General features: G+C 45.6%; 3 protein-coding genes across 5 annotated transcripts; all 3 read right to left on the reverse strand.

Moving 5' to 3' along the window:
- Window positions 1-5: 5 nt before the first annotated feature.
- Window positions 6-13,522, reverse strand: galcb (galactosylceramidase b). 2 transcript variants are annotated; one of them, XM_040199702.2, is made up of 17 exons: window positions 13,223-13,522; window positions 10,408-10,476; window positions 10,256-10,319; window positions 9,445-9,558; window positions 8,152-8,291; window positions 7,322-7,360; window positions 3,865-3,995; window positions 2,826-2,981; window positions 2,582-2,706; window positions 2,369-2,496; window positions 2,126-2,215; window positions 1,957-2,046; window positions 1,737-1,881; window positions 1,394-1,574; window positions 767-930; window positions 260-336; window positions 6-185 (listed from the first exon to the last, which is right to left on the reverse strand). In XM_040199702.2, exons 1-17 carry the CDS (start codon window positions 13,388-13,390, stop codon window positions 39-41), a joined length of 2,028 nt encoding a protein of 675 aa, XP_040055636.1. In that variant the 5' UTR covers window positions 13,391-13,522; the 3' UTR covers window positions 6-38. The 2 variants fall into 2 exon arrangements, with proteins under 2 accessions (XP_040055636.1, XP_040055637.1); XM_040199703.2 differs by lacking the exon at window positions 3,865-3,995 and adding an exon at window positions 5,980-6,107 and having other exon boundaries at window positions 13,223-13,519.
- A 1,046-nt stretch (window positions 13,523-14,568) lies between these two features.
- Window positions 14,569-20,630, reverse strand: LOC120833411 (GTPase IMAP family member 9). Its single transcript, XM_040200490.2, has 2 exons — window positions 20,503-20,630; window positions 14,569-15,986 (listed from the first exon to the last, which is right to left on the reverse strand). Exons 1-2 carry the CDS (start codon window positions 20,522-20,524, stop codon window positions 15,235-15,237), a joined length of 774 nt encoding a protein of 257 aa, XP_040056424.2. The 5' UTR covers window positions 20,525-20,630; the 3' UTR covers window positions 14,569-15,234.
- LOC144382944 (GTPase IMAP family member 9-like) lies at window positions 17,406-20,622 on the reverse strand. Of its 2 annotated transcripts, none has more exons than XM_040200489.2 (2): window positions 20,503-20,622; window positions 17,406-18,907 (listed from the first exon to the last, which is right to left on the reverse strand). In XM_040200489.2, exons 1-2 carry the CDS (start codon window positions 20,522-20,524, stop codon window positions 17,940-17,942), a joined length of 990 nt encoding a protein of 329 aa, XP_040056423.2. In that variant the 5' UTR covers window positions 20,525-20,622; the 3' UTR covers window positions 17,406-17,939. The 2 variants fall into 2 exon arrangements, with proteins under 2 accessions (XP_040056423.2, XP_077945153.1); XM_078089027.1 differs by having other exon boundaries at window positions 17,406-18,925; window positions 20,503-20,572.
- Window positions 20,631-20,653: the final 23 nt, after the last annotated feature.

Below are 20,653 nucleotides of genomic sequence, written 5' to 3' on the forward strand. Positions count from 1 at the left end.
GCACCTAGAAGATGGGGAACATTTTTATTTGATTTAAATCAATATTCTGCCACCACAGCGAAGTTATCAAACTGAGCCGGCTCAAATGAGGCGGTTCCAATGGCCGCCCAGCCGCTCTTTGGGCTCAGCACCACAGCGTTCTTCCACAGCGGGTACCCGTTCAGCAGCCCAGACGCGTACTGACCCTACAGGAGGGGAACACGTTACGTACACCCAGCGTGGACACGGAGTACATTCAGCACCTTGGGTCTCCACTTACTGCCACGGTGAGGGACAACGTGTGCCAGCCGTAGGCTCGGGTCCCAGACCTTCCCTCTGCCAGCACGGTCTGTCCAGCTGAGGACACAACAACAGAACCCATCATCCCCAGAAGTACCTCCAGTTACAGCTGAAATGTTTCATTTTAATTGGCTTTAAAAAAAAAAAAAAGAAAAATACTACTTTTTATAATGTCAACAAATTCCATGAAAATACCACAAAAAAATACCGAACAAAGAAGTTGACAGTGATTGACAGGCACTTAAAAAAGCAAGGCAGGCATGAAGACAACGGAGCTATAAAAATATGATAAGTCACAGCAATTATTGCCTTTTATATATTTTGAAACCGTTATTTAGACTCAATCCCAAACACAAAATTTGGATTAATCCGCCACTAAAAATAGTCCAACAAAATGCACCTTTCCTTTCTGGAATTGACATAGAATCATACAAAGCATGGCATATACGCGGGTGAGCGGTCTGTGGTGTCCATGATGCCCACTGACCGAGGTCGTTGGTCACTTTGTACGTCCCGTCTGCAAACACCCAGAAGAAGACTCCTCTGGCGCTGCGGACCGACTGGCCTCCTTTATCCACCCGGGCCGCTATGAACACGCCGCCCGTCTTCACGCGCTCCATGAAGACGTCACACGTGACCGTCAGGTTCCCCCTGTGACATCACAGAGTGTCGTTATGTAGGACAAGAATCTAAAAAACAAGTACTCCTTTATTTCACAGTTACGCCAGTTTTCATTTAACGTTTCCCCATCGTAACTTTCATACCTGCAGACTCGCAGGGGCTGAAAAAGGGGACAACGGGGAAGAGGGGGCGCCTGATTTGCATAACGGTAACGGAGCCCGCAGGCGGCTTTGCACATGCACGCTTCATGTTGCGTCTCTGCTCTAACTGCTGTACGCGGGGCTCCTGTGAGACGGACATGCTGAGGACGGGCAGTGCAGAGGGACACGTCGGGCTCCCATGACACAAGGCTTTGGAAGTTGGCAACACGGATTCAGAGTGAAAGGATGAAGACCTCGATGCTGATCGGCAAGGCAACAAGTTTGCAGGTATGTATTCTCAGTGGCACACCAGCGCCGACTGGTACTGTACGACTACAGGTACCGTTCCTCACCACTGATGGTCCCCTACGACACTGATGGTCTGGTCAGCATCAGCCGCCCACGTGACGGGTCTCTCGGTCACAACCTGTCGTAAGGTGAAGACGTGAGGTCCGGGGTCGCTCATGTTCACGTAGTACTCAAAGACGCCCGTCTGGTCAGCGAAGTTGGGGGCCTCTGAGAAAGGGGGGTTTCCTGCGCAGAAGAGGGATGGGGACACACGCTCAACACCAGCACCGAAAACAACTGGAAGTCAAACGCAATTGAAAAAAAGGGTCTAAAGGGCTCTTAATGTGTTCCACTACTTGGGTTGGCGCTTGGCTCCTTTTCTTCTCGGGCTCCGCGTTCGGTACTTACGCACGTTGAAGTCGTCCTTGTAGACTTTGGGGAAGCGAGCGGAGGGGGGGGAGGGGGGGTAGCTGCCCTTCTGCCCGCTGGTAATGGTGGTAAATGTGTAAACTTCATCTTCAGCCAGTTCAATAGTGAATAATCCATTGAAAAGCTGAAATGACGAGTAAACATCAGCATGTCGAAACAACTGAAACCTAGTAAAGTTATTTGTGGGAGGATCTTGTACCTTCTGTGGAGGTAGTTTCTCAAAGAAGGAGGACTTTTTGGTTTTAAAGTTAAACTGTGACCTCCAAACTTGGAGCTCCTTGATGGAGGCCTAAGGGAAATAAGTGACCTACAATCAGAATCATTTGTTCATTTTAAAACAGCACCATGATGACCGCAAGGGAACTTACAAAGGATCCCTCTAGCTGGAAAGTTGCATTCTGGGATGTCACATTGAAGGGAGGGAGCGGAGGTCTTATGCACACGGAATGATCACGGGTCTGCAAAAGAAACGTCAAATATTTAACACAAGACACAAACGTTGTGCGCTCTACAACATCCTGTACAGCTTCACCCCAAACGCCTTTAAACTGCACAACCACAGCAGGGACATTGAAGCAGCTAAAAGTGAACAATAGGAAAGCCCAACTTGCCATGGTCTCTATGACAACAGTGAGGTTTCCCTTCCCATCAGTCAGCGCCACATAACTTCCTCCTTGTGCCAGATGGCCAACAGTCTGCAGGTAGGTCCACCCGGGCTGAGTGAACTGGGTGGTGTGGGCTACGAGGGGGACGATCATCATCAAAACAAAGACCACTTCTTCAAGGTTCTCACAATGAATGACTGAACAAGGAACGGGTCTCACCTGTGATCCAGATAGGAGACTCCACCACGTAGTTGCCGCTCCAGGGCTCCTCAGCCGTCATCAGCCCGTCTCTGCTGAAGGGCAGGTCCTCATAATAGCTGGCCACCAGGTTCCAGGAGATGGTGCTGAGAAAGAGCCACGGGCCATTCAGGGTTTGTACAACGCCAACACGGAAAGTTGTTTCTTAGGTTTGCTTAAAATGAACCATTACAAAGCTTGTACCGTACGTGGTGCGTCGACTTACGCAGTCATGAGTCCGTTGACGTAGTTCTGGTTGAGGATACGAGCCCAGCAGCCTCCTCCGACCTCATCGTTGAATGTGCTGTAGTCCTCCGACGCCCACAGCTTCTTCTGCGTCTTGAGGGCCTCCTCCGGCGAGTTGGTGCCGGGGTAGTGGGCCCTGAGTGGCACACCAGTCATTCTAGCTTTAGCAAAGGGCAGCCATTGCTACGGCACACATGCAGCCGTCTAATCCTTTGAGACCGCGTAAAGTAGTAGATTTAGACACAGCCTGTAAATATGAAATGCTTTGCTACGTTAGTGCAGATGTTAAAAAGACACTCAAGTCCCAACTCGGTAGTCACTGGCTTTCATGCACGGCAGTATTCAGCGAGCTAGCAGCTCCACAGTAGAACGCCACAACGTCTCTCTCTACTATAGAAAACACCGGGTTCCTAAAGGTTCACACTCGTAACCGAGCCCGGATCTGGAAAACACTTTAACGCAGCGGCCCCCAACCTCTTTGCCTCATGGACTCGTGGACCGCTTTCATGTTGGAATACATTTATCGGACCGTTTTGAACACGACGAAATGAAAAGATACGACCTGCAAAACATTGGCCCATATAACGCAGGGCGGGCTTGGCGGATGAGAGTTACCGGACGCTAGAAACACTAAAAAAAGGACTCCTACTTAAATGAAGCTTGATTCGGTTTTGAAGGTGTAGGCTATTCTCCCCGTTTGGTTTTTGCTCATTTTCACTAGCGCACAACGCATGGAATTGGGAGAGAATCTGGTCATTTTTCAGTATGATTGAAGTAGGATTGTTTCTGTGCGGCCCGGTGGTTGGGGACCACTGCTTTAACGTAGGGAAACGCCGGCACACTGGAGGGGAATCGATGCTCGTGCACTAGCAGCAGAAGGGTTGTGACCAGAAGCATAGCCACACTTTGAGTACCGTGCAGGTAAATACTATACTCCTATTTAGCGCAGGTATGCGCGTGCTGTTGATAGCTCAGTGTCAGAGACCAGATGTCAGAGACAGAACAGAAGCCGGCCCTACCCGATCACGTCTACGGCTCCGCTGAGCTCTGGGTCGAGCAGCACGGACCGGACAACGGGCTCCCACAGGTTGTCACTGGCTACGATCCTGACTGTCTCCAGGCCACGCTTATCCAGAGTGTAGCGCAGCAGCTGGGTCAGTGACAGTCACATGGAGACAGAGCACAACACACACCTTCAACTAGGGCCGTCACAACATCAGATTTCTGTGGTCGATTGTTGCACCAACATTATTTGCGATAAACAATATTATTGCAATTTTCAGACCATTGTGTGGTGCTGATTATGATGACAGTATAATAACGTCGTCATACAGGTACGCTCTTTGAAGCACCGGGCGGTAGGTGCGAGAAAATGTGTCCATTGGAAAAGCGCCGCGGCAACCAGAGAGTTCACCAAAGCCTGGGCGGATGGTTGTCGTTTCAGGTGAGATTTTAGCTTAGTTGCGTTGCCCGTTTCCATGGTTTTTAAAAGTCGACGTACCGGCTCGTTCCCGTTATTGGTTCTCTTCTCTCATCTTCTCTGTCGACCTAAAGCCAATATGTTCCCAAGCTGAAGATACCAAATCCACTTGGACTTGTTTATCCTGTTAACGGTGCCCTCAAGCGTTCCCTCCCGCTGTGCGCCCGCTCCGCGTGTGGAGGCGATGCCTAAGCCCCGCCCCCAACAATGGAAGCGCGATTGACTAAAATGTTTATTTATATGTAAAATGAATATCGCACCACCAAAACGTATCGCATTCATTTTTCTATATTGTGCGATACCGAAGGTAAGGGTGGGTGGCAAGGTGGGCACTGCCGACCCTGCCGAAATCCAAACATGAAAATGTTTACTAAATCATTTTATTTAATAAACATTTTTACTGTTCTGGCAGAATAAGCTGCTGTTACCGTCCGTTCATTGCAGACATGTGGCGCATGGACACTTTGATCCTGTATTCTACGACATGTACGTCATAAAGCACAACTCTGCTGCGCCTTTCACATTAAAAGGTTACGCCAGTAATCATCTACGTTGCGTATCAAACATGGACCAATTAATAGAGATATTACTGCACATTCGCCGATATCACGGATCTGAGACCAGTCACGAGGAAAGAGCGGCGGATGGATTTTATGTACAAACACTCGACCGATTGGTGAGTCAGAAACTATTTCGGGCTCATATTGAATTGAAAGTGTGGTTGAATGGATGCCGACTACAAGCCATTTGCCTTCATATTCAGCAGTGTGTGTTTTCATTGGTGCTGACTGACAAACACAATTGCCCGCTGTGCAAGAAAAGGCACGAGAGGCCGGACTTTGTCGTCAATAATGTTACATTCGGTTGCGAAAGCCACTATTGCCCCAAACATACGCTTTTTTTCGGGCGATCGCCACCGAAACCAAGCAATAACTGCTGTGTGTGCGCGGCCAAGCGAGAGAGAGAGAGTTGTAGTAGTGATTTGTCATCTCGATAGGAAAATTCATGAGATCGACCATGCGAGTGTGCACGTGTGCGTAACGTTTACGGTTTTGACGTGTTAGCCTAAAGAACAAATCAGGTGACATGACTCATAACTACCCTCTTACTGACGTCACTGATTACGTTGTAACGAGTTAGCAGGGCAGTCCGCCCTATTTATCAGCCAGTCGTCTTCAAAGCGGGGACATGGGACACCCTGAATTGGTCACCAGTCAACTGCAAGGCTCACACACAACCCTTCACCCCCCCTGGGGCGTCGCATGCTCGGATTTCTTTTGTCTCAAATCATCCCAAAATAGAAGCGTTGCACAAAGCTTTGCAGAGTCTGTTGCGATGCCAGTTCAACAAGTACAGTGCTGAATAAGGATGGTGTCAACATGTGGTGCTCAAATGCATCTACCGTATAGAGTTAAATCGTTAAATAATAATCGTTAAAGCCCAACATGAAAAAACAGCCACAAACATTGAGGTTTGAAGAAGAACAGCTGATCCATTTATAGAGGGACGTCTCTGTCAATTCGTCCAGCAGTGGTCAGGGGTTCATTTGTCCTTGGCTGGACTCACAGGTGTGACCACGCTGCTCTGGCATTGGGTCAAACGACTGACTAAGCAGTGCGACTTCGGATCGGCACATTGGACCAACTGTACTCACCCAATGGCCTCAACACACTCAGTAAGGTAGGGGTCAACCAGCATAGAGTTGGCGATGCTCCAATCGCCATCTGCTGCGACGATGCCAACGCCGGTTAGCCCAACTTTATCCAGCGTGTTCCGGAGCACCTTGGCAACAAAGACATGCTCTCAGAGGAACGCAGGGAGCAGAAGGTCCAACGGAAACCTCTTTGACACAAAGGACTAAATTGGAGTCATACACTCACCTAAAGGATTATTAGGAACACCAGACTAAAACTGTGTTTGACCCCCTTTCGAGATTTGTGGGATTCACATCCAGGGCACGAAGCTCCCGTTCCACCACATCCCAAAGATGCTCTATTGGGTTGAGATCTGGTGACTTATGCCAAATTCGGACTCTACCATCTGAATGGCTCAACACAAATTGAGACTCATCAGACCAGGCAACTTTTTTCCAGTCTTCAACTGTCCAATTCTGGTGAGCTCTTGCAAATTGTAGCCTCTTTTTCCTATTTGTAGTGGAGATGAGTGGTACCCGGTGGGGTCTTCTGCTGTTGTAGCCCATCCGCCTCAAGGTTGTGCGTGTGGCTTGTGAGGCTTCACAAATGCTTTGCTGCACACCTCGGTTGTAACGAGTGGTTATTTCAGTCAAAGTTGCTCTTCTATCAGCTTGAATCAGTCGGCCCATTCTCCTCTGACCTCTGACCTCTAGCATCAACAAGGCATTTCCGCCCACAGGACTGCCGCATACTGGATGTTTGTCCCTTTTCACACCATTCTTTGTAATCCCTATAAATGGTTGTGTGTGAAAATCCCAGTAAGTGAGCAGATTGTGAAATACTCAGACCGGCCCGTCTGGCACCAACAACCGCGCCACGCTCAAAATAGCTTAAATCACCTTTCTTTCCCGTTCTGACACTCAGTTTGGAGTTCAGGAGATGGTCTTGACCAGGACCACACCCCTACATGTATTGAAGCAACTGCCATGTGATTGGTTGATTAGATAATTGCGTTAATGAGAAATTGAACAGGTGTTCCTAATAATCCTTTAGGTGAGTGTATATCTATATATCTATATCTATTTTACACTTCCATGTCAATATTTCCATCATGTCTGCTGTAGAAATTTAACGCACAGGATCTTTTACACTGTTCATTCTGTGCACATGAAATCCACTGCACAGACTTCAACGCCTTCAGAGGCTAATTTGTCGTTTTGGGCTCCACAAATTGAACTGAACCCAACTCGATGTTAGAGGCTGTTTTTCTCCTTTCGTTTACGGTTTAGATTGATCTTACCCATAATGCACATGTATCAGTCAGATCCATGAGATGACACTAGGATATGAAGTTAGGATTACCTTGATGTACTTGCTGTCATAGCTTCGCTCGTTCCAGATCTAAAAACATGAAAGTGAATGTCAGACAACAAGTAATCCACGTCAGCTAAAAGATGAGGTGAGCAACACTCTCTTCATGCTTACCCGATCAAAGAGGTGATTTTACGTGAAACAAACGTAGTATTTTTTTTTTATTAAAGTGGTACATTTATAAAGAGAAACAATAAGTAAAAATAGTAGTCAGATGTTTAAGAAAGAAATCTGAGATTAGTCACAAATTCAAAAACCGGGGATTTGTGAAGAACGCCCCCCCCCGCCCCCTTTGGGCTGCTCACACTGTGGAAAAGCTGGCCTGTCAATCAGCTGATGTTAGAATTATAGTTTAGTCATATAATGGAGCTGTAGAGAATAACGCAACCAAAGGGAATACACACAATATATAATACATGGAAATAAATGATATTACATTATCGTCCCAAGAAGTAGAAAACATGTCGCCCGTGTCCCGGATTAGTGGATAAACCCCCTTACAATATAGTGAGGGTGGTTACGACGGCGAGGCGCACACGCAACGTCAATGAGGTCGTTGTACAGGATTCAAAGATTTGAGAAGTAGAAACACACACAGCAGCTGGTCATGTGACTGCTCGTATGGTTTCTGATGAGCACAATGTTCTCACTGACACTGTAAATATACAAGTGGAACTTAACAATAAACCTCAACCATAAAACGGCATTTAAACATTAACCTCACTTCATAAAAAGGTCCCTCTAGCTAGAGATGAACATTACGTCCCCCGTTGAAGGTCCAGCCCCAGCGTGGAGCTAAAACAAGATAAACGAGCACTCACCCCGACGTACTGAATGTCCAGGTCATGGTACTGCTTGGCTCCCAGGATCCAGTTCACCACGTAGGCTGCAGTGATGTCTGGGAAGTCATAGGGCCAATTCTTCCCATGACCCACCCAACCAGGAAAGGCCCAGGGAAGACCTACGAGGAGACGCCAACACACAGGCAAGATGCAGCATCTGAAACAACTAGGGCTGCAACTAACGAGCATTTTGATAATCGATCAATCGCTCAAATATTGTTTGGATTAGTCGATTTGGATTAGAAAAAATAAAAAAACGGCATTGAAAAGTTTTAATTTCCAACCCTTTATTCTAAAACAGAACTGCTAATTCACATTGAAAAAATACAGGTTGCTCCTTGAACATAATACTAATTTATAAAAAATGAAGAAACATACAAATCAGATAAATTATCAGGATTTGTGTTAACGTCAGAACTTGTTCTCTATAATACACTCGCTCTCACACACTTGAAGCTATTACATTTACTTGCCAAGTTGCACTACAATGACAGTATCTAAGTACAGATAAAAAATGACCAGGTGCTATGAGATGAATTTAAAATGGCATTTGTAAATAAATGCATTTGAGGCTTCTTCGTTATCCGCCCTGGTTTAATGGACCACCGTGTCTCCCTTTACAGGCACATCAACTACCGTATAACCCGCAGTATAGGAGCAAGCGCACCAGACTACCGTATATGTGTGTATGTAATATATATATATATATATATATATAATGTCAACAATAACCGGAAAGCACGAAATACAAGACAACAGATTGAAAAATGAATGGTCCAAAAGAGGCGAGTAAATAAAAACGTGTCTTAGTCTGGTTGACTGCATTACTGCGGTTATTAGCGAGCTAACGCTAGCTTGTTGCTTGCCGGAGGCTCCTCACGTGTAAACGGGACAACGCGGTTCTCCCGTGCCGCGTTACGTCGACTTTGCAGATTTCGCCATTGACACTTTTTTCTAGTTTAGTGTGAAATGCTCGCACACCTTGGACGACTTCCCTCAAACAGACGTCTTCGCCTGCGTCATGTGACTCACAACTGCCGGCGCTGGTGGCGAATCTTCTACGTCGCTCGGCGCCTTTTTTATTTTTCTCCGCAACTCATTGAGTGACGCAATAATCGCGCGACACAACGAATCGATAATGATCGATACTTTGTTGCCAACACTTTTAATCGATTGGTTGTTGCAGCCCTAGACGGAACCTCTATATCCATCCAGATGTTGTTGGTACCACTGAGAGACGTGATCTGCAGTGTGGTAGAAGACGGTTCTTACTCATCAGTGTGATATTTGGGTTCCTCTTCTTGGCCTCTTTCATTAGCCACCACTCGTACCCTCTGAAGTAGTTCTCATCATCCTCATGGTGCATGTGTGACGGCTCCGTTCCATCTGGAAAAAGAGAAGACTCAAGTGTAAAGTCATGAAGATGAACCTCTGCAGTGCATGCTGGGTACAGCCCGCTCGCCACGTTGAAGAAGAAAGACACTCATGCTGCAGCTCTGCTAGAGGAGAGCAGCACAGGGAGCTGAGAACAGGTGGACCTGGCAGCGACACGCGGACCCAGTGAACGATCCATAGCAGGGGTCAAAGACACGGCCCGCGGGCCGGAGGACGACAGCCAATCACTTTCACCAGTGTGAGTCAATGCAAACAAGGCTATCAAACATCACTCTGCAGTTTTAGTTCCAACAGTTTAACATAAGGACATCTTATTGGAAAATTAATATATATAAAAAAAGCAATATTCAGAATATGATACAACTGCCATATTATAAATATTATATAATACATTATATTAAATGATAAATACATTACAATATATATATATTATATATATTTATATAAAATCTATTAGAGCATATGTATGTATATATTGAGATGCACCTATGAACCTAGTTTGTTGGGGAAAGACCAACTCAAAAGACCCACAAAATATCACACATGTATTATTTTGGGCAACACGTGTTATTTTGTTAATTAGTTATCTAATTTTAATAAGAAAGTCAAAGTCAAGAGAAAACCAACCGTCCCAGCTTCCACCCTGGAGTTATTTTTACAACCTCATTCGGTGACCAAAACCACCCACCGGTAGATTGAGCGTCTCCTCCGATCTCCACCTTCAGGATGTGCAGAGATGCTCCGAAACCGGGCTGAAACCAACAAACACGCACACACACAGACACACACATCAGTAGGTCCGTCGCGCACAGCTGAGCGCTTCTCGTGAACGCGTCGTACCGTGAACAGGAAGTCCAGGATCTGACTGCGGAACGGCTCCGCGTAATTCACCAGTAACCGAGACGTCGCCTGACGGAGCAAGTGGATGAAACATGGCGTCACACTTCCACGCCGCTAACGTACTCAAGCCTCAAGACCGCTGTTACGCGCCTACTGGTTGTTACACCTGCTGTTTGTTTGTCCCCTACAGCGGCAGATGTTTTCTGCCTCGGTCACCTGATTCGTCACAACATTCACACACATTTTGCTGAAAATGTTCAAAAGTCCTCACGTGTCCTTTGCAGCGGTTACGTTGTATAAGTATAAGTGAGCACTACGTCACTGCCACGTGTGGAGAAACACATTGAAGACCAGAGATTTATTAAACGATCCACCTGGATTCAAACCCTGTGAAGCAAAGTGACAACACGTACAAGACGACGCGATGCGTCAACCAGCACTGATGTCTGCTGCTGTTTGCTGTACTCGTCATCTCGTTGTACATCGGCAGTGGCTGGAAAACCAGTTGGTTCACAGTGAACCGAGACCACTGGTTTTACACACTTAACAAACATGTGTATCGATGCTTTTTCGCGAGGCTGCAGCTTTCCACCACCGACACATTTGGACAAAAGGGGGGATTCTGTTCATCGTGCATCACAGCCACTTAAGAAAATATAGATTCAAATATATTTGAATGAAAGATCGCCACAGCCTGGATTCGAACCCTGTGGAGCAAAATAACAACACGTTTCGGGGCGTCTGCTCTAAGCGGTCGGCCACTCGAGCTTGATAGTTATTGTTGACAGTTTCCTTATTATCTTATTAAACTGGATACAGTTGTAAACCTCTTGGTTCAGAGGGAACCGAGACGACTGGTTTTGGTGGCGTATCGTTGAACACTTTGTCGGTGCTTCGTGATGCTTTATGCTGTGAAAATACTCAATAATTATTAACACTGAGCACAGAAGGATGTCATATTAGAAATGTTCTATCCACTAAATGAAGAAATGGACGTCATGATTTACAGCCATGTAAACACTGCCTGTTTTTGTAGAAACCTTAAGGCCTTAATCGGCTTATAAGTAATTGTTTGATGGCTCACAATTTGCAAACAAATAAAAAAATCACCGTGCCTGAATATCTACAAGAGCAAAAAGTCAGGAGCAAATTCTAATTGGATTCCATTCATTTTGTCCTTTAGAGGACTTTAGAATCTGTAGACGTCCTCTGTCCCAGGACCCTCACATCCAAACAGGAACAACTCCCCCAAAACCCCCTAACGGAGAAACGAGGAAGGAACCTGTGGGAGAGCAAACCGGGAGGGATCCTCCTCCCCGGATGGACACAAGTGCAATAGTCTACAGGATGATCCTCCAAACAGTCAATGCACAGAACCACAGAGGCAAGACCAGGTCCAGATGGACCCGTGACCCCCGGTGACCTGTGAGGAGACGGGTGGCAGGCAGGAGGTGCAGAGCGGACAGGGTCCTTTCCACCGTATTATCCCCTGTTTGTAATGTTACACGCTCTGTATTTAGACCCTTTCATTTCCACCCAGATAAGACGAATGTTTTAGGACACCATGTTTTCAGCAAGATGATTATCAGAGGTGAGACGTATCGGGGGGGTTCTCTAAGTTCATTAGCACCCTGTTGATTGGATTGTTTTGCCAGTGGGAAGGAGATGTTCAGATGTTGTACACTGGATCTGAGAAGAAGCGTTGACGAGTAATATATTATATTTGTAAGATTACAGAACTGTCAGTTTAATCTCACCTATGACCTTTGTCCCTGGACTTTGCTGTGCATCCCCACATTCTCTACATAGTCAGTCTGTCAGGTTTTCTAGCACACAAGTCTGATTACTTTCTCAATAACATCTAAATTCATATTACAAAAAAAGTCGTTCACTTTGGGAGGGTCCATTTTATCTGAAGCTTTTCGAGATATATTTCTACTGAGCAGAGGTCGCACAAACTGCAATTCTCCCTTTATGCGGATGTTGCTAATTAACGTGATTGATTAATCCGCGGTGTATTTTACGATTCCACGTCTGTAAAGCACTTTTTTAACGGTGTGGATGTAATGTGTAAATAACTGTTTCAAGCATCGATACACACGTTTGGAAGTGTTCCACAACACAACACCAAACACCAGCTGTCGTCGTGGTTCACCTTGAACCAAAAGGTTTACAACTGCATACAGTTTATTACAGTAATAAGGAAACTATCAACATCATTTATCAAGCTGGCCGACGTCTCGAGACATGTTGTTATTTTGCTCGACAGGGTTCGAATCCAGATTGAGGCGATCTTTCATTCAAATATATTTGAATCTATATTTTCTGCCCACCAAAACCAGTGGTCTCGGTTCCCTCTGAACCAACTGGTTTTCCAGCCACTGCCGATGTACAACGAGATGACGAGTACAGCAAACAGCAGCAGACATCAGTGCTGGTTGACGCATCGCGTCGTCTTGTACGTGTTGTCACTTTGCTTCACAGGGTTTGAATCCAGGTGGATCGTTTAATAAATCTCTGGTCTTCAATGTGTTTCTCCACACGTGGCAGTGACGTAGTGCTCACTTATACTTATACAAAGTAACCGCTGCAAAGGACACGTGAGGACTTTTGAACATTTTCAGCAAAATGTGTGTGAATGTTGTGACGAATCAGGTGACCGAGGCAGAAAACATCTGCCGCTGTAGGGGACAAACAAACAAACAAACAAACAAACACGCGGAGACAAACCAGTAGGTTCAAAAACCAGTAGGCGCGTAACACCGGAAAGTTACCAGGAAGTAAGTCAACGTCGATACAACTGGGCCGAACTCACCCCTCCGCCGCTCAAACCTCCTATTCCGTCAAAAGTCCTCCCGAGGCCCCGAGCGTCGCTGAGGTTGTACGGGGGACAGGAGCCCCGAGCCCCGGTCAGAGCCCCGGTCAGAGCCCCGGTCAGAGCCAGAACCAGCGCTGCTACCGCCGACAGCTCCCTGAGCTCCATGCTGCTGCGCGCTGCACGAGCGCCGCGCGTCACGTGAGTGCTGAGCAGCGCCGCGCGTCACGTGAGTGCTGAGCAGCGCCGCGCGTCACGTGAGTGCTGAGCAGCGCCGCGCGTCACGTGAGTGCTGAGCAGTGCAGTCACGTGAGATACAGAAGGCAATGTCGAATTTATTTTTTATAATTTGTTACGCCATTTTTAATTGTATTTTTCCAAATAGATACCAGAAATAAACATTGTTGTATCTTATCATGCAGCTAAATGTACCCAGCACTTTAATTGTTTTTTATTTTAATTTCTTGTTTCAAAGATGAACAAGTATTCCCAATGTTCTACGAAGAAGTCTAAAGCACATCATCTAAAGCTAACCTGTGGCTGACTGCAGGTCAAAGGTGGCAGTGAAGACGGGTCTGAGTCCTTCTGGTCTGAGCTGAAAAAGGATAGTGGGCCTGCATGATTTCATCTTATTTCCCCAAAACCACCACAAAGTTGTAGAGGTAACCAATCTACTCTACTGGTCAGAACATATAGAGGCACCAGGGATGAATTGGTAGAAAGTTCCAGAAGACAGTTAGCCTTCGTTGGCTCTCCCTTTATGTGTTCTTGCCCTCTACCAAATATGACTCCTTGACTCTCATACGTTTAAATGGAAAACACATGAAGTGATCACACAATATAACACACAGTTCATTTCCCCCAAACATTCTCTACATGCTCCCACGGAGCTGTACTGTATATTCGCTTTGGAGATGCCAGTTATCTACATCAAAATAAATTGTCTTCAGTTTGTTCTCCCAAACAACTGCTGCAAATTATGAGGGAATTATATCTCACGTGACATATAGTTATCTTTCTCTGACAACTATGTCTATTACATTAGAGGCCATCCAAATGTGATCAGCATTTTAGAACTATATTATGCACGACGGGCAATATGTGCATTCATCAACATGGATTTTTTTTTTAAACTGTCAAACCATTACCAGGCCTTTATTTGCTGTGACCCTGTGGGTCGTGGGGCCGTGATCACATTGGGTGCAGAGAAGAACACGACCAGTCAGTGTCACTGTTGTCTTGTTAACCTTCGTGAGGTTTGCATGCAGATCAATTCAGCTTCCGGTTGCCTGGGAATTATTCATAACCTTATACATTATTCAGAGTGTAGGACAGAACACTAATTATACTTGTTCAGGAGATTTATTTGAGGTTTACCCTGTTTTCTGGTGTTAACTTACGATAACTGAGCTTTTTGAGCAACTCTGTCTGATGTGATTGGCAGCATTTGCAATATGATACAGAGATCAGTTTTCAAAAATACCAATGCAAATTATACAAAATGATATGCTTCATACATACACACATATATATTTCGTCCAATTCACCACGTCCCAGCCTTGTCCTCTCTATATACCTATAAATGTAGGTTTCATTCATAGTAAATATGAATATTGCGGTCTATACAGTAGTCTTGCTTTTAATAATTTAGCAGTCACACACACCGTCTCATTCAATTAGAAAGTAACCAATATCTGTAACCTGTATCTACTCTCTGGTCAGGTTGAACGAGGAAGTGTGTCCAAACCTTTCGATGGTACTTTATGAATTTCCTAATGTCTTGAATGGCATTCTGTAGTAAATAAAGACCAAAAGCATGTGAAGGACCACCAGGCCCTCTACCTGTACCTGTCTAAACCCAGTATGAACACACAAATGTGTCTGCGGCTTCACTAGACGACCACGAAGACGTGGTGAGACCAGAGCCTCCCCAGCGGCTTTGCGGAACGTGACCTTAAATCCGCGCAGTAAAAAGTGCACCAACTTGAGCTGCTTGTTTATGGCCAGAATGTCTACAGTAAAATACACTTTCTTACTTTCTTTGACCTTCCTGTAAACTCTTTCTGAACTTCGGCTTCCAGGGTCCTCCTCCTCTGCTTCTCTGCGGCCACGAGGCCCTGAGAGAGTCGGTGTTGCTCTTTCATTGAGGCCTTGCTTGCTTCGTTGAGGATCTTTGTGGTGTAGTGCCCTCCGTCGTTCTCCTGCATCATTCGCACAATCTTCTCCAGCAGCTGGTGGGACTGCACCTGGGGGTCCACTTGGCTGTTGAAGACGCTGTACCTCCCGTAGCACACCTTGATGAGCTCCTGAAGTTCCTCGCTCTTTGATATGAAGCCTTCAATGGTCTGCGTCTTCAGATAGTCTCCATGTGTGAACAGCACCAGTGAGTATTTAGCCGCCTCCTCGCCGAAAATGGTGTGGATCATCCTGACGGTGTCCTGCTCCTCCTGGGTGAACCTGCCCAGCTTCAGAACCACCAGGAAGGCGTGGGGACCAGGAGCAGAGAGAGGGATGCACATCTTGATCCTGTTCACCACTTCTTCTTGGGATATCTGGGTGTCAAACAGCCCTGGGGTGTCAATGACGGTGACCTTTCGACCTCCGACCTCTCCCTCAACTCTCTTGCATTGCAGTGTCCAGGATGAGGAAGAGCGTTGGGGCTCGAAGGCCTCTCTCCCCAGGATGATGTTTCCTGCGGCACTTTTCCCTGCTCCGGTCTTCCCCAGCAGGACGATGCGGAGTTCATCACCTCGCGTCTGCCTTCCTGTGGACATAAAGCATGGCAGCAGAAAACATCTGATTTAAATACAAATATGTACAAATTGCATATCACCAGCATTGTTAATTATAAATATATACAGTAGAGGACAAATTTGCAGATGTATATGGAATTCCAAGCTAACACAATAAAAGCATATAGTATTTAGCTTTTGTCGAAACTCAATCAATGCAGTTTAAAAAGTGATACATGTTCAGTAGCCGTGGTTGAATTAGCGCATGGTTATTTTAGCACTTTGTTCAGTAAAACTACTCCGGTACAAGTATGAGACCTGCATTGGAAGGGCCACTGTGGGTGAGTGGGGAGCACGGTCGTCCTCCAATCAGAGGGTTGTCGGTTCGATCCCAGGCCCGGCTAACCCGCATGTCCATGTGTCCTTAGGCAAGACACTTAACCCCACATGGCTCCTGTAGCTGCGACTACAGTGTGTGGATGGTAGTGACTGATGGGCAGGTGTCACTGTGTGGGGTTCTCCTGTCATCAGTGGTCGCAATACTACAAAAGCGCTATACAAGTACAGTCCATTTACCATTACTGGAGTAGTACTACAAAAGAATTATCGACCAAATGTGCTCGTTGTATCTGAAGTTAACTCTTACTCTTTACGCCATAATTATCTATTGTGCCGCAATATCAGACACCTAAAAGAAGTACATCGTCACATCCAGCATGAATATGTAATGTAGAAGTTATTTTTGCAAGAAGAATGAAGCTAAGTAACAAGGAAGCAGCGAGGAACCAATGGGTATTGTTTACTGAATACTCCTCTCCTCTCTTTGCTGTCTCATTTGCAAGGGTCCTGTTTGTAATTCCCATGACAGCGCCGCCCACTCCAAGATTGTGATCGCTTCAAACAGAAAACAAGTCAGAGCACTCCTTCCACCCAGGGCAGAACACTAGGCATAAGACTACAAAGTCATGGAATGTTAATAGAAGATCTACGGAGACCCCACAAACACTGTCCTATTGCCCCAAATACCAACTACACCAAGAAAGGCGCTATTTTCCTCCCGTCCCAGTAACAAACCACATTGACCATCGTTATTAAAGACGGACATCTTCAGTGGGGACCAGTGGGCTTGGAGAGACCGGAGACAGAAAGACATTCTGGGATTTGGTGACCTAATAACCAACGTGTGCGCGCTACACTTTACTGAGACCCCCAACTCGATGAGAGCCAAGCGTCCCATTGAAAAGACAAGTGTGACCATAGCAGAGACAAATGAATAGCCGTATCTACCAGGTAATGCTAGTTAATAGATAATGATAGGTGATGAATTTAGAGACACTTATTGAGCACACGTGCAGAGCAATAGTGCAGCTGAACAGCGTCACGGCGACAGCGACTGCAAAGACACCGTCATGAGTCTGTAGATCAATTCGAGGAATGAATGCACAAGATGCAGTTTAAGTGTTTTATTTAGACGATACACGTACATGACATCATCCAGGCACAATCCATCAAGGTGATTACATGGATGATTTTACTTATGTTTGACATTAAACAGTAAAAGACTGCTGTATGATAAATAGAGTAGAAGTCAACAACAAAATAAATGAACAAAAAGTCATTGAGAGTCATTTGCGTATACATGGAGTTTAACTGGGAGCCAATCGCTGTCTAGATGGTGTCTGATGATCGCTGTGGTGGCGGGCGTGGTTTGGCTCGGTAGCAGAAGGAACAGGGGGGAGTGGCTCAGGCAACGGTGCCAGGTGAAGGCCTCAGCTGCCGTCATGTGATGAATTGTTTGTCTCCCTGTATTTAGGCAGGAGTGGCCATCCAGCGAGATCTGAGGGAAAGCAGTCAAAGCGAAGGATCTGGACGCCAGGAGCACAATCACGGCTGCAACGTTGAAAAATAAAGCTCGGGACCCCTAAGAATCAACCACGTTACAATGGCCTATAAACATTATCATTTAACTGTATGCTGTACGGTCCTTATTGCACATGGCAGCGCTCGGACACTTTGATAGACACCATACCAATGGCAGCTCCAACAGCTGCTCCAGCTGCGACTCCCACTACAATCCCAATTGGACCTCCTGCAATCCCAATCAGACCCCCGACAGCAGCACCACAGGTTGTTGCCACACCTACTACCGGAGCAGTGAGAAAGTCATTGGATTTTTCAGCTTGAGATCTGGCTTCACGGTCATATTCTCTATTGACCCGCTTCATCTCCCTGCGGTAGGCCCTTTCCTGATATTGAGATCTCAGTTCCTGCAGCTCCATTTCCCTCTTCGTCTCCATTTCCTTCAGGAGTCGCAGTTTCTCCTTCTCTATGGCTGCCTCTGCGCTCAAGAACATTTCGTTGGTGTAGTGGCCTCCTCCGTTAGCCTTAGTCATCTGGTCAATTTTGTCCAGGAGCTGACTGGTCTGTTTGGGGTCTTTGATTTCGTTGTTAAAGACGTGGTAGCGTTGGTTGCACTGCTTAACGATGGCTAGCAGTTCTGGACTGTCTGAAATAAAGTCATCAATGGTTTGACTCCCCAGCTGGTCGCCATGCGTGAACAGCAATATTGTGTATTTAGCCGCATCTTCCCCAAAAGTGGTCTGAATCATCCTGACGGTGTCCTGCTCCTCCTTGGTGAACCTGTCCAGCTGGAAAACCACCAGGAAGGCGTGGGGACCAGGAGAAGAGAGAGAGATGCACATCTTGATCTTCTTCAACACTTCTTCTTGGGGGAAATTAGTGTCAAACAGCCCCGGGGTGTCGATGACGGCAACTTTTTGACCTCCAACAACCCCCTTGGCCTTCTGGCATTCGGACGTTAAGGAAGATGGAGACAGCTCAGACTCAAATGCTTCCCTCCCCAGGAGAGTGTTTCCCGTTGCACTCTTTCCCACTCCGGTCTTCCCGACTAGAACAATCCTCCATTCGTTTGGAATTGCGGCACCTCCGAACCCTGCCGGACAGAAATACACTGCTCGTCATAACATGCTGCCTTGTTCTCAGAGAGGAGGTCAGCCGCCTTCATTTTGGTCGCCTCTCACAAGGAAATATCAGAGTGCCCGTGTCCTTTTAGCCAATAGTCAGGTCAAAAGGCTGAAAACAACATTTGCTTATCACAATGACAACACATATTTAATGTCATCAAACAGGTCAAACAAGAACAAAAATGCTCTCAACCCGGAGTGTCAAGTTACTATAATTAACTTTAAGGTGCATTTTTTTGTAAAGAATGTTTTCAAAAACATGTTTGTTCAAGATACTTTATGTAAGACCTGATTAGTAAAACAACAACCTATCTTCGTTTAGTCATGATAAACTTTAAGATAAAGATTTATGGTCGTAAACAGAGAATGTCTCTGATCACTGATTTTTCTAATTAACTTATTTGTTTGCTTGTAACAAACTAAATGTGCCCCTGTTTTTAATCCGTTTTTTTTACATTACAGGTCATTTAGCAGACGCTTTTATCCAAAGCGACTTACATTACACTTTAAACACATGGCTTTTTCACATTTTTTGCCCGGGGAGCAATTAGGGGTTAGGTGTCTTGCTCAGGGACACTTCGACATGGAACATGGGGCAGCCTGGAATCGAACCTACAACCTTGTGCTTTCCAGCACACCTTCTCTCACCCCTGCGCCACGACAAATCACAATAAACATTTAATAGAAAAACAAAGACGGCCTTAATCTGTTTGGGCCTGTGATTTGACTGACTCTTTTCTTTGATCTCTCAATCATCATTCATTCATTCAAAATCATTGATTTCATGAATTTCAGCAACGACAATACATTACTGGGTTTGGCTCATAATCCTGAGTTTGTAAATCTCCCATCTCCCTCTCCTCTTGATTCTTGAAAATCGGATTACTTTCGTTGTCTAATAAAAAGGCACAAAATCCCTTCTACCCATTCTAATTAAAAAGAAGTACAATAGTGTAATTTATTTAGAGAATATTTTTCACAATCACAGCAAAGGCAGGAACCAACTGTGCCTCTGGTTACACAGACATTGTTACCCGTAACTCAACTCACTTAACCACCGCCGTTCCTTCTTTGATTTGAAAGATGCAATATATTATAATATATAAACTCCATAAAAAATCAATAAAATAATGACTTTACTTTTCCAATCAAGTTTTATTACATTATTACAACGTTTTATTACAACATATTTTCAAGTAAATTTACTTACTTACAAGTATTCCAATTGAAGCCAATTTTTCTGTGTTGCATTGTATCTTTTTCGCTATGTTTCTGATGCTGTGCATCTCGATATCTCCCTCTCACTTGCTCTCCCTCCGTCTCTCTCTCTGGGGTGAGAGCCCCCATGTCGGTTTTGCTCATTCTAATCACTATAATATCAATGTAACACTGCTCACAATAGTATAAACAGTATCTCTACCCATTACTTGAAATACTAGTGATATTCATACAGACATTAATAAAGTATATCCACAAGGATATATCAATAAGGTCCGATATCTATAACGGTTTGAACCTCATTTTCCACTGAACTACCATAATGACAGAAAGCCCGGACTCTTACCTTGATAGTCTGCCCTGCTCATGTCTACAAGCTACAAAGATCTTCCTGCTGTGCGTCCTGTCACGAGTTTCTCCTTCTGAAACCTGTCATGAATCATTCTTACTTCCACTTGGGCGGCACCTTCTTGCTGCCAGACTGGAATTTCAGAGCA

This window comes from Gasterosteus aculeatus, chromosome 15, assembly GCF_964276395.1.
Source record: "Gasterosteus aculeatus chromosome 15, fGasAcu3.hap1.1, whole genome shotgun sequence".
NCBI lineage: Eukaryota > Metazoa > Chordata > Actinopteri > Perciformes > Gasterosteidae > Gasterosteus > Gasterosteus aculeatus.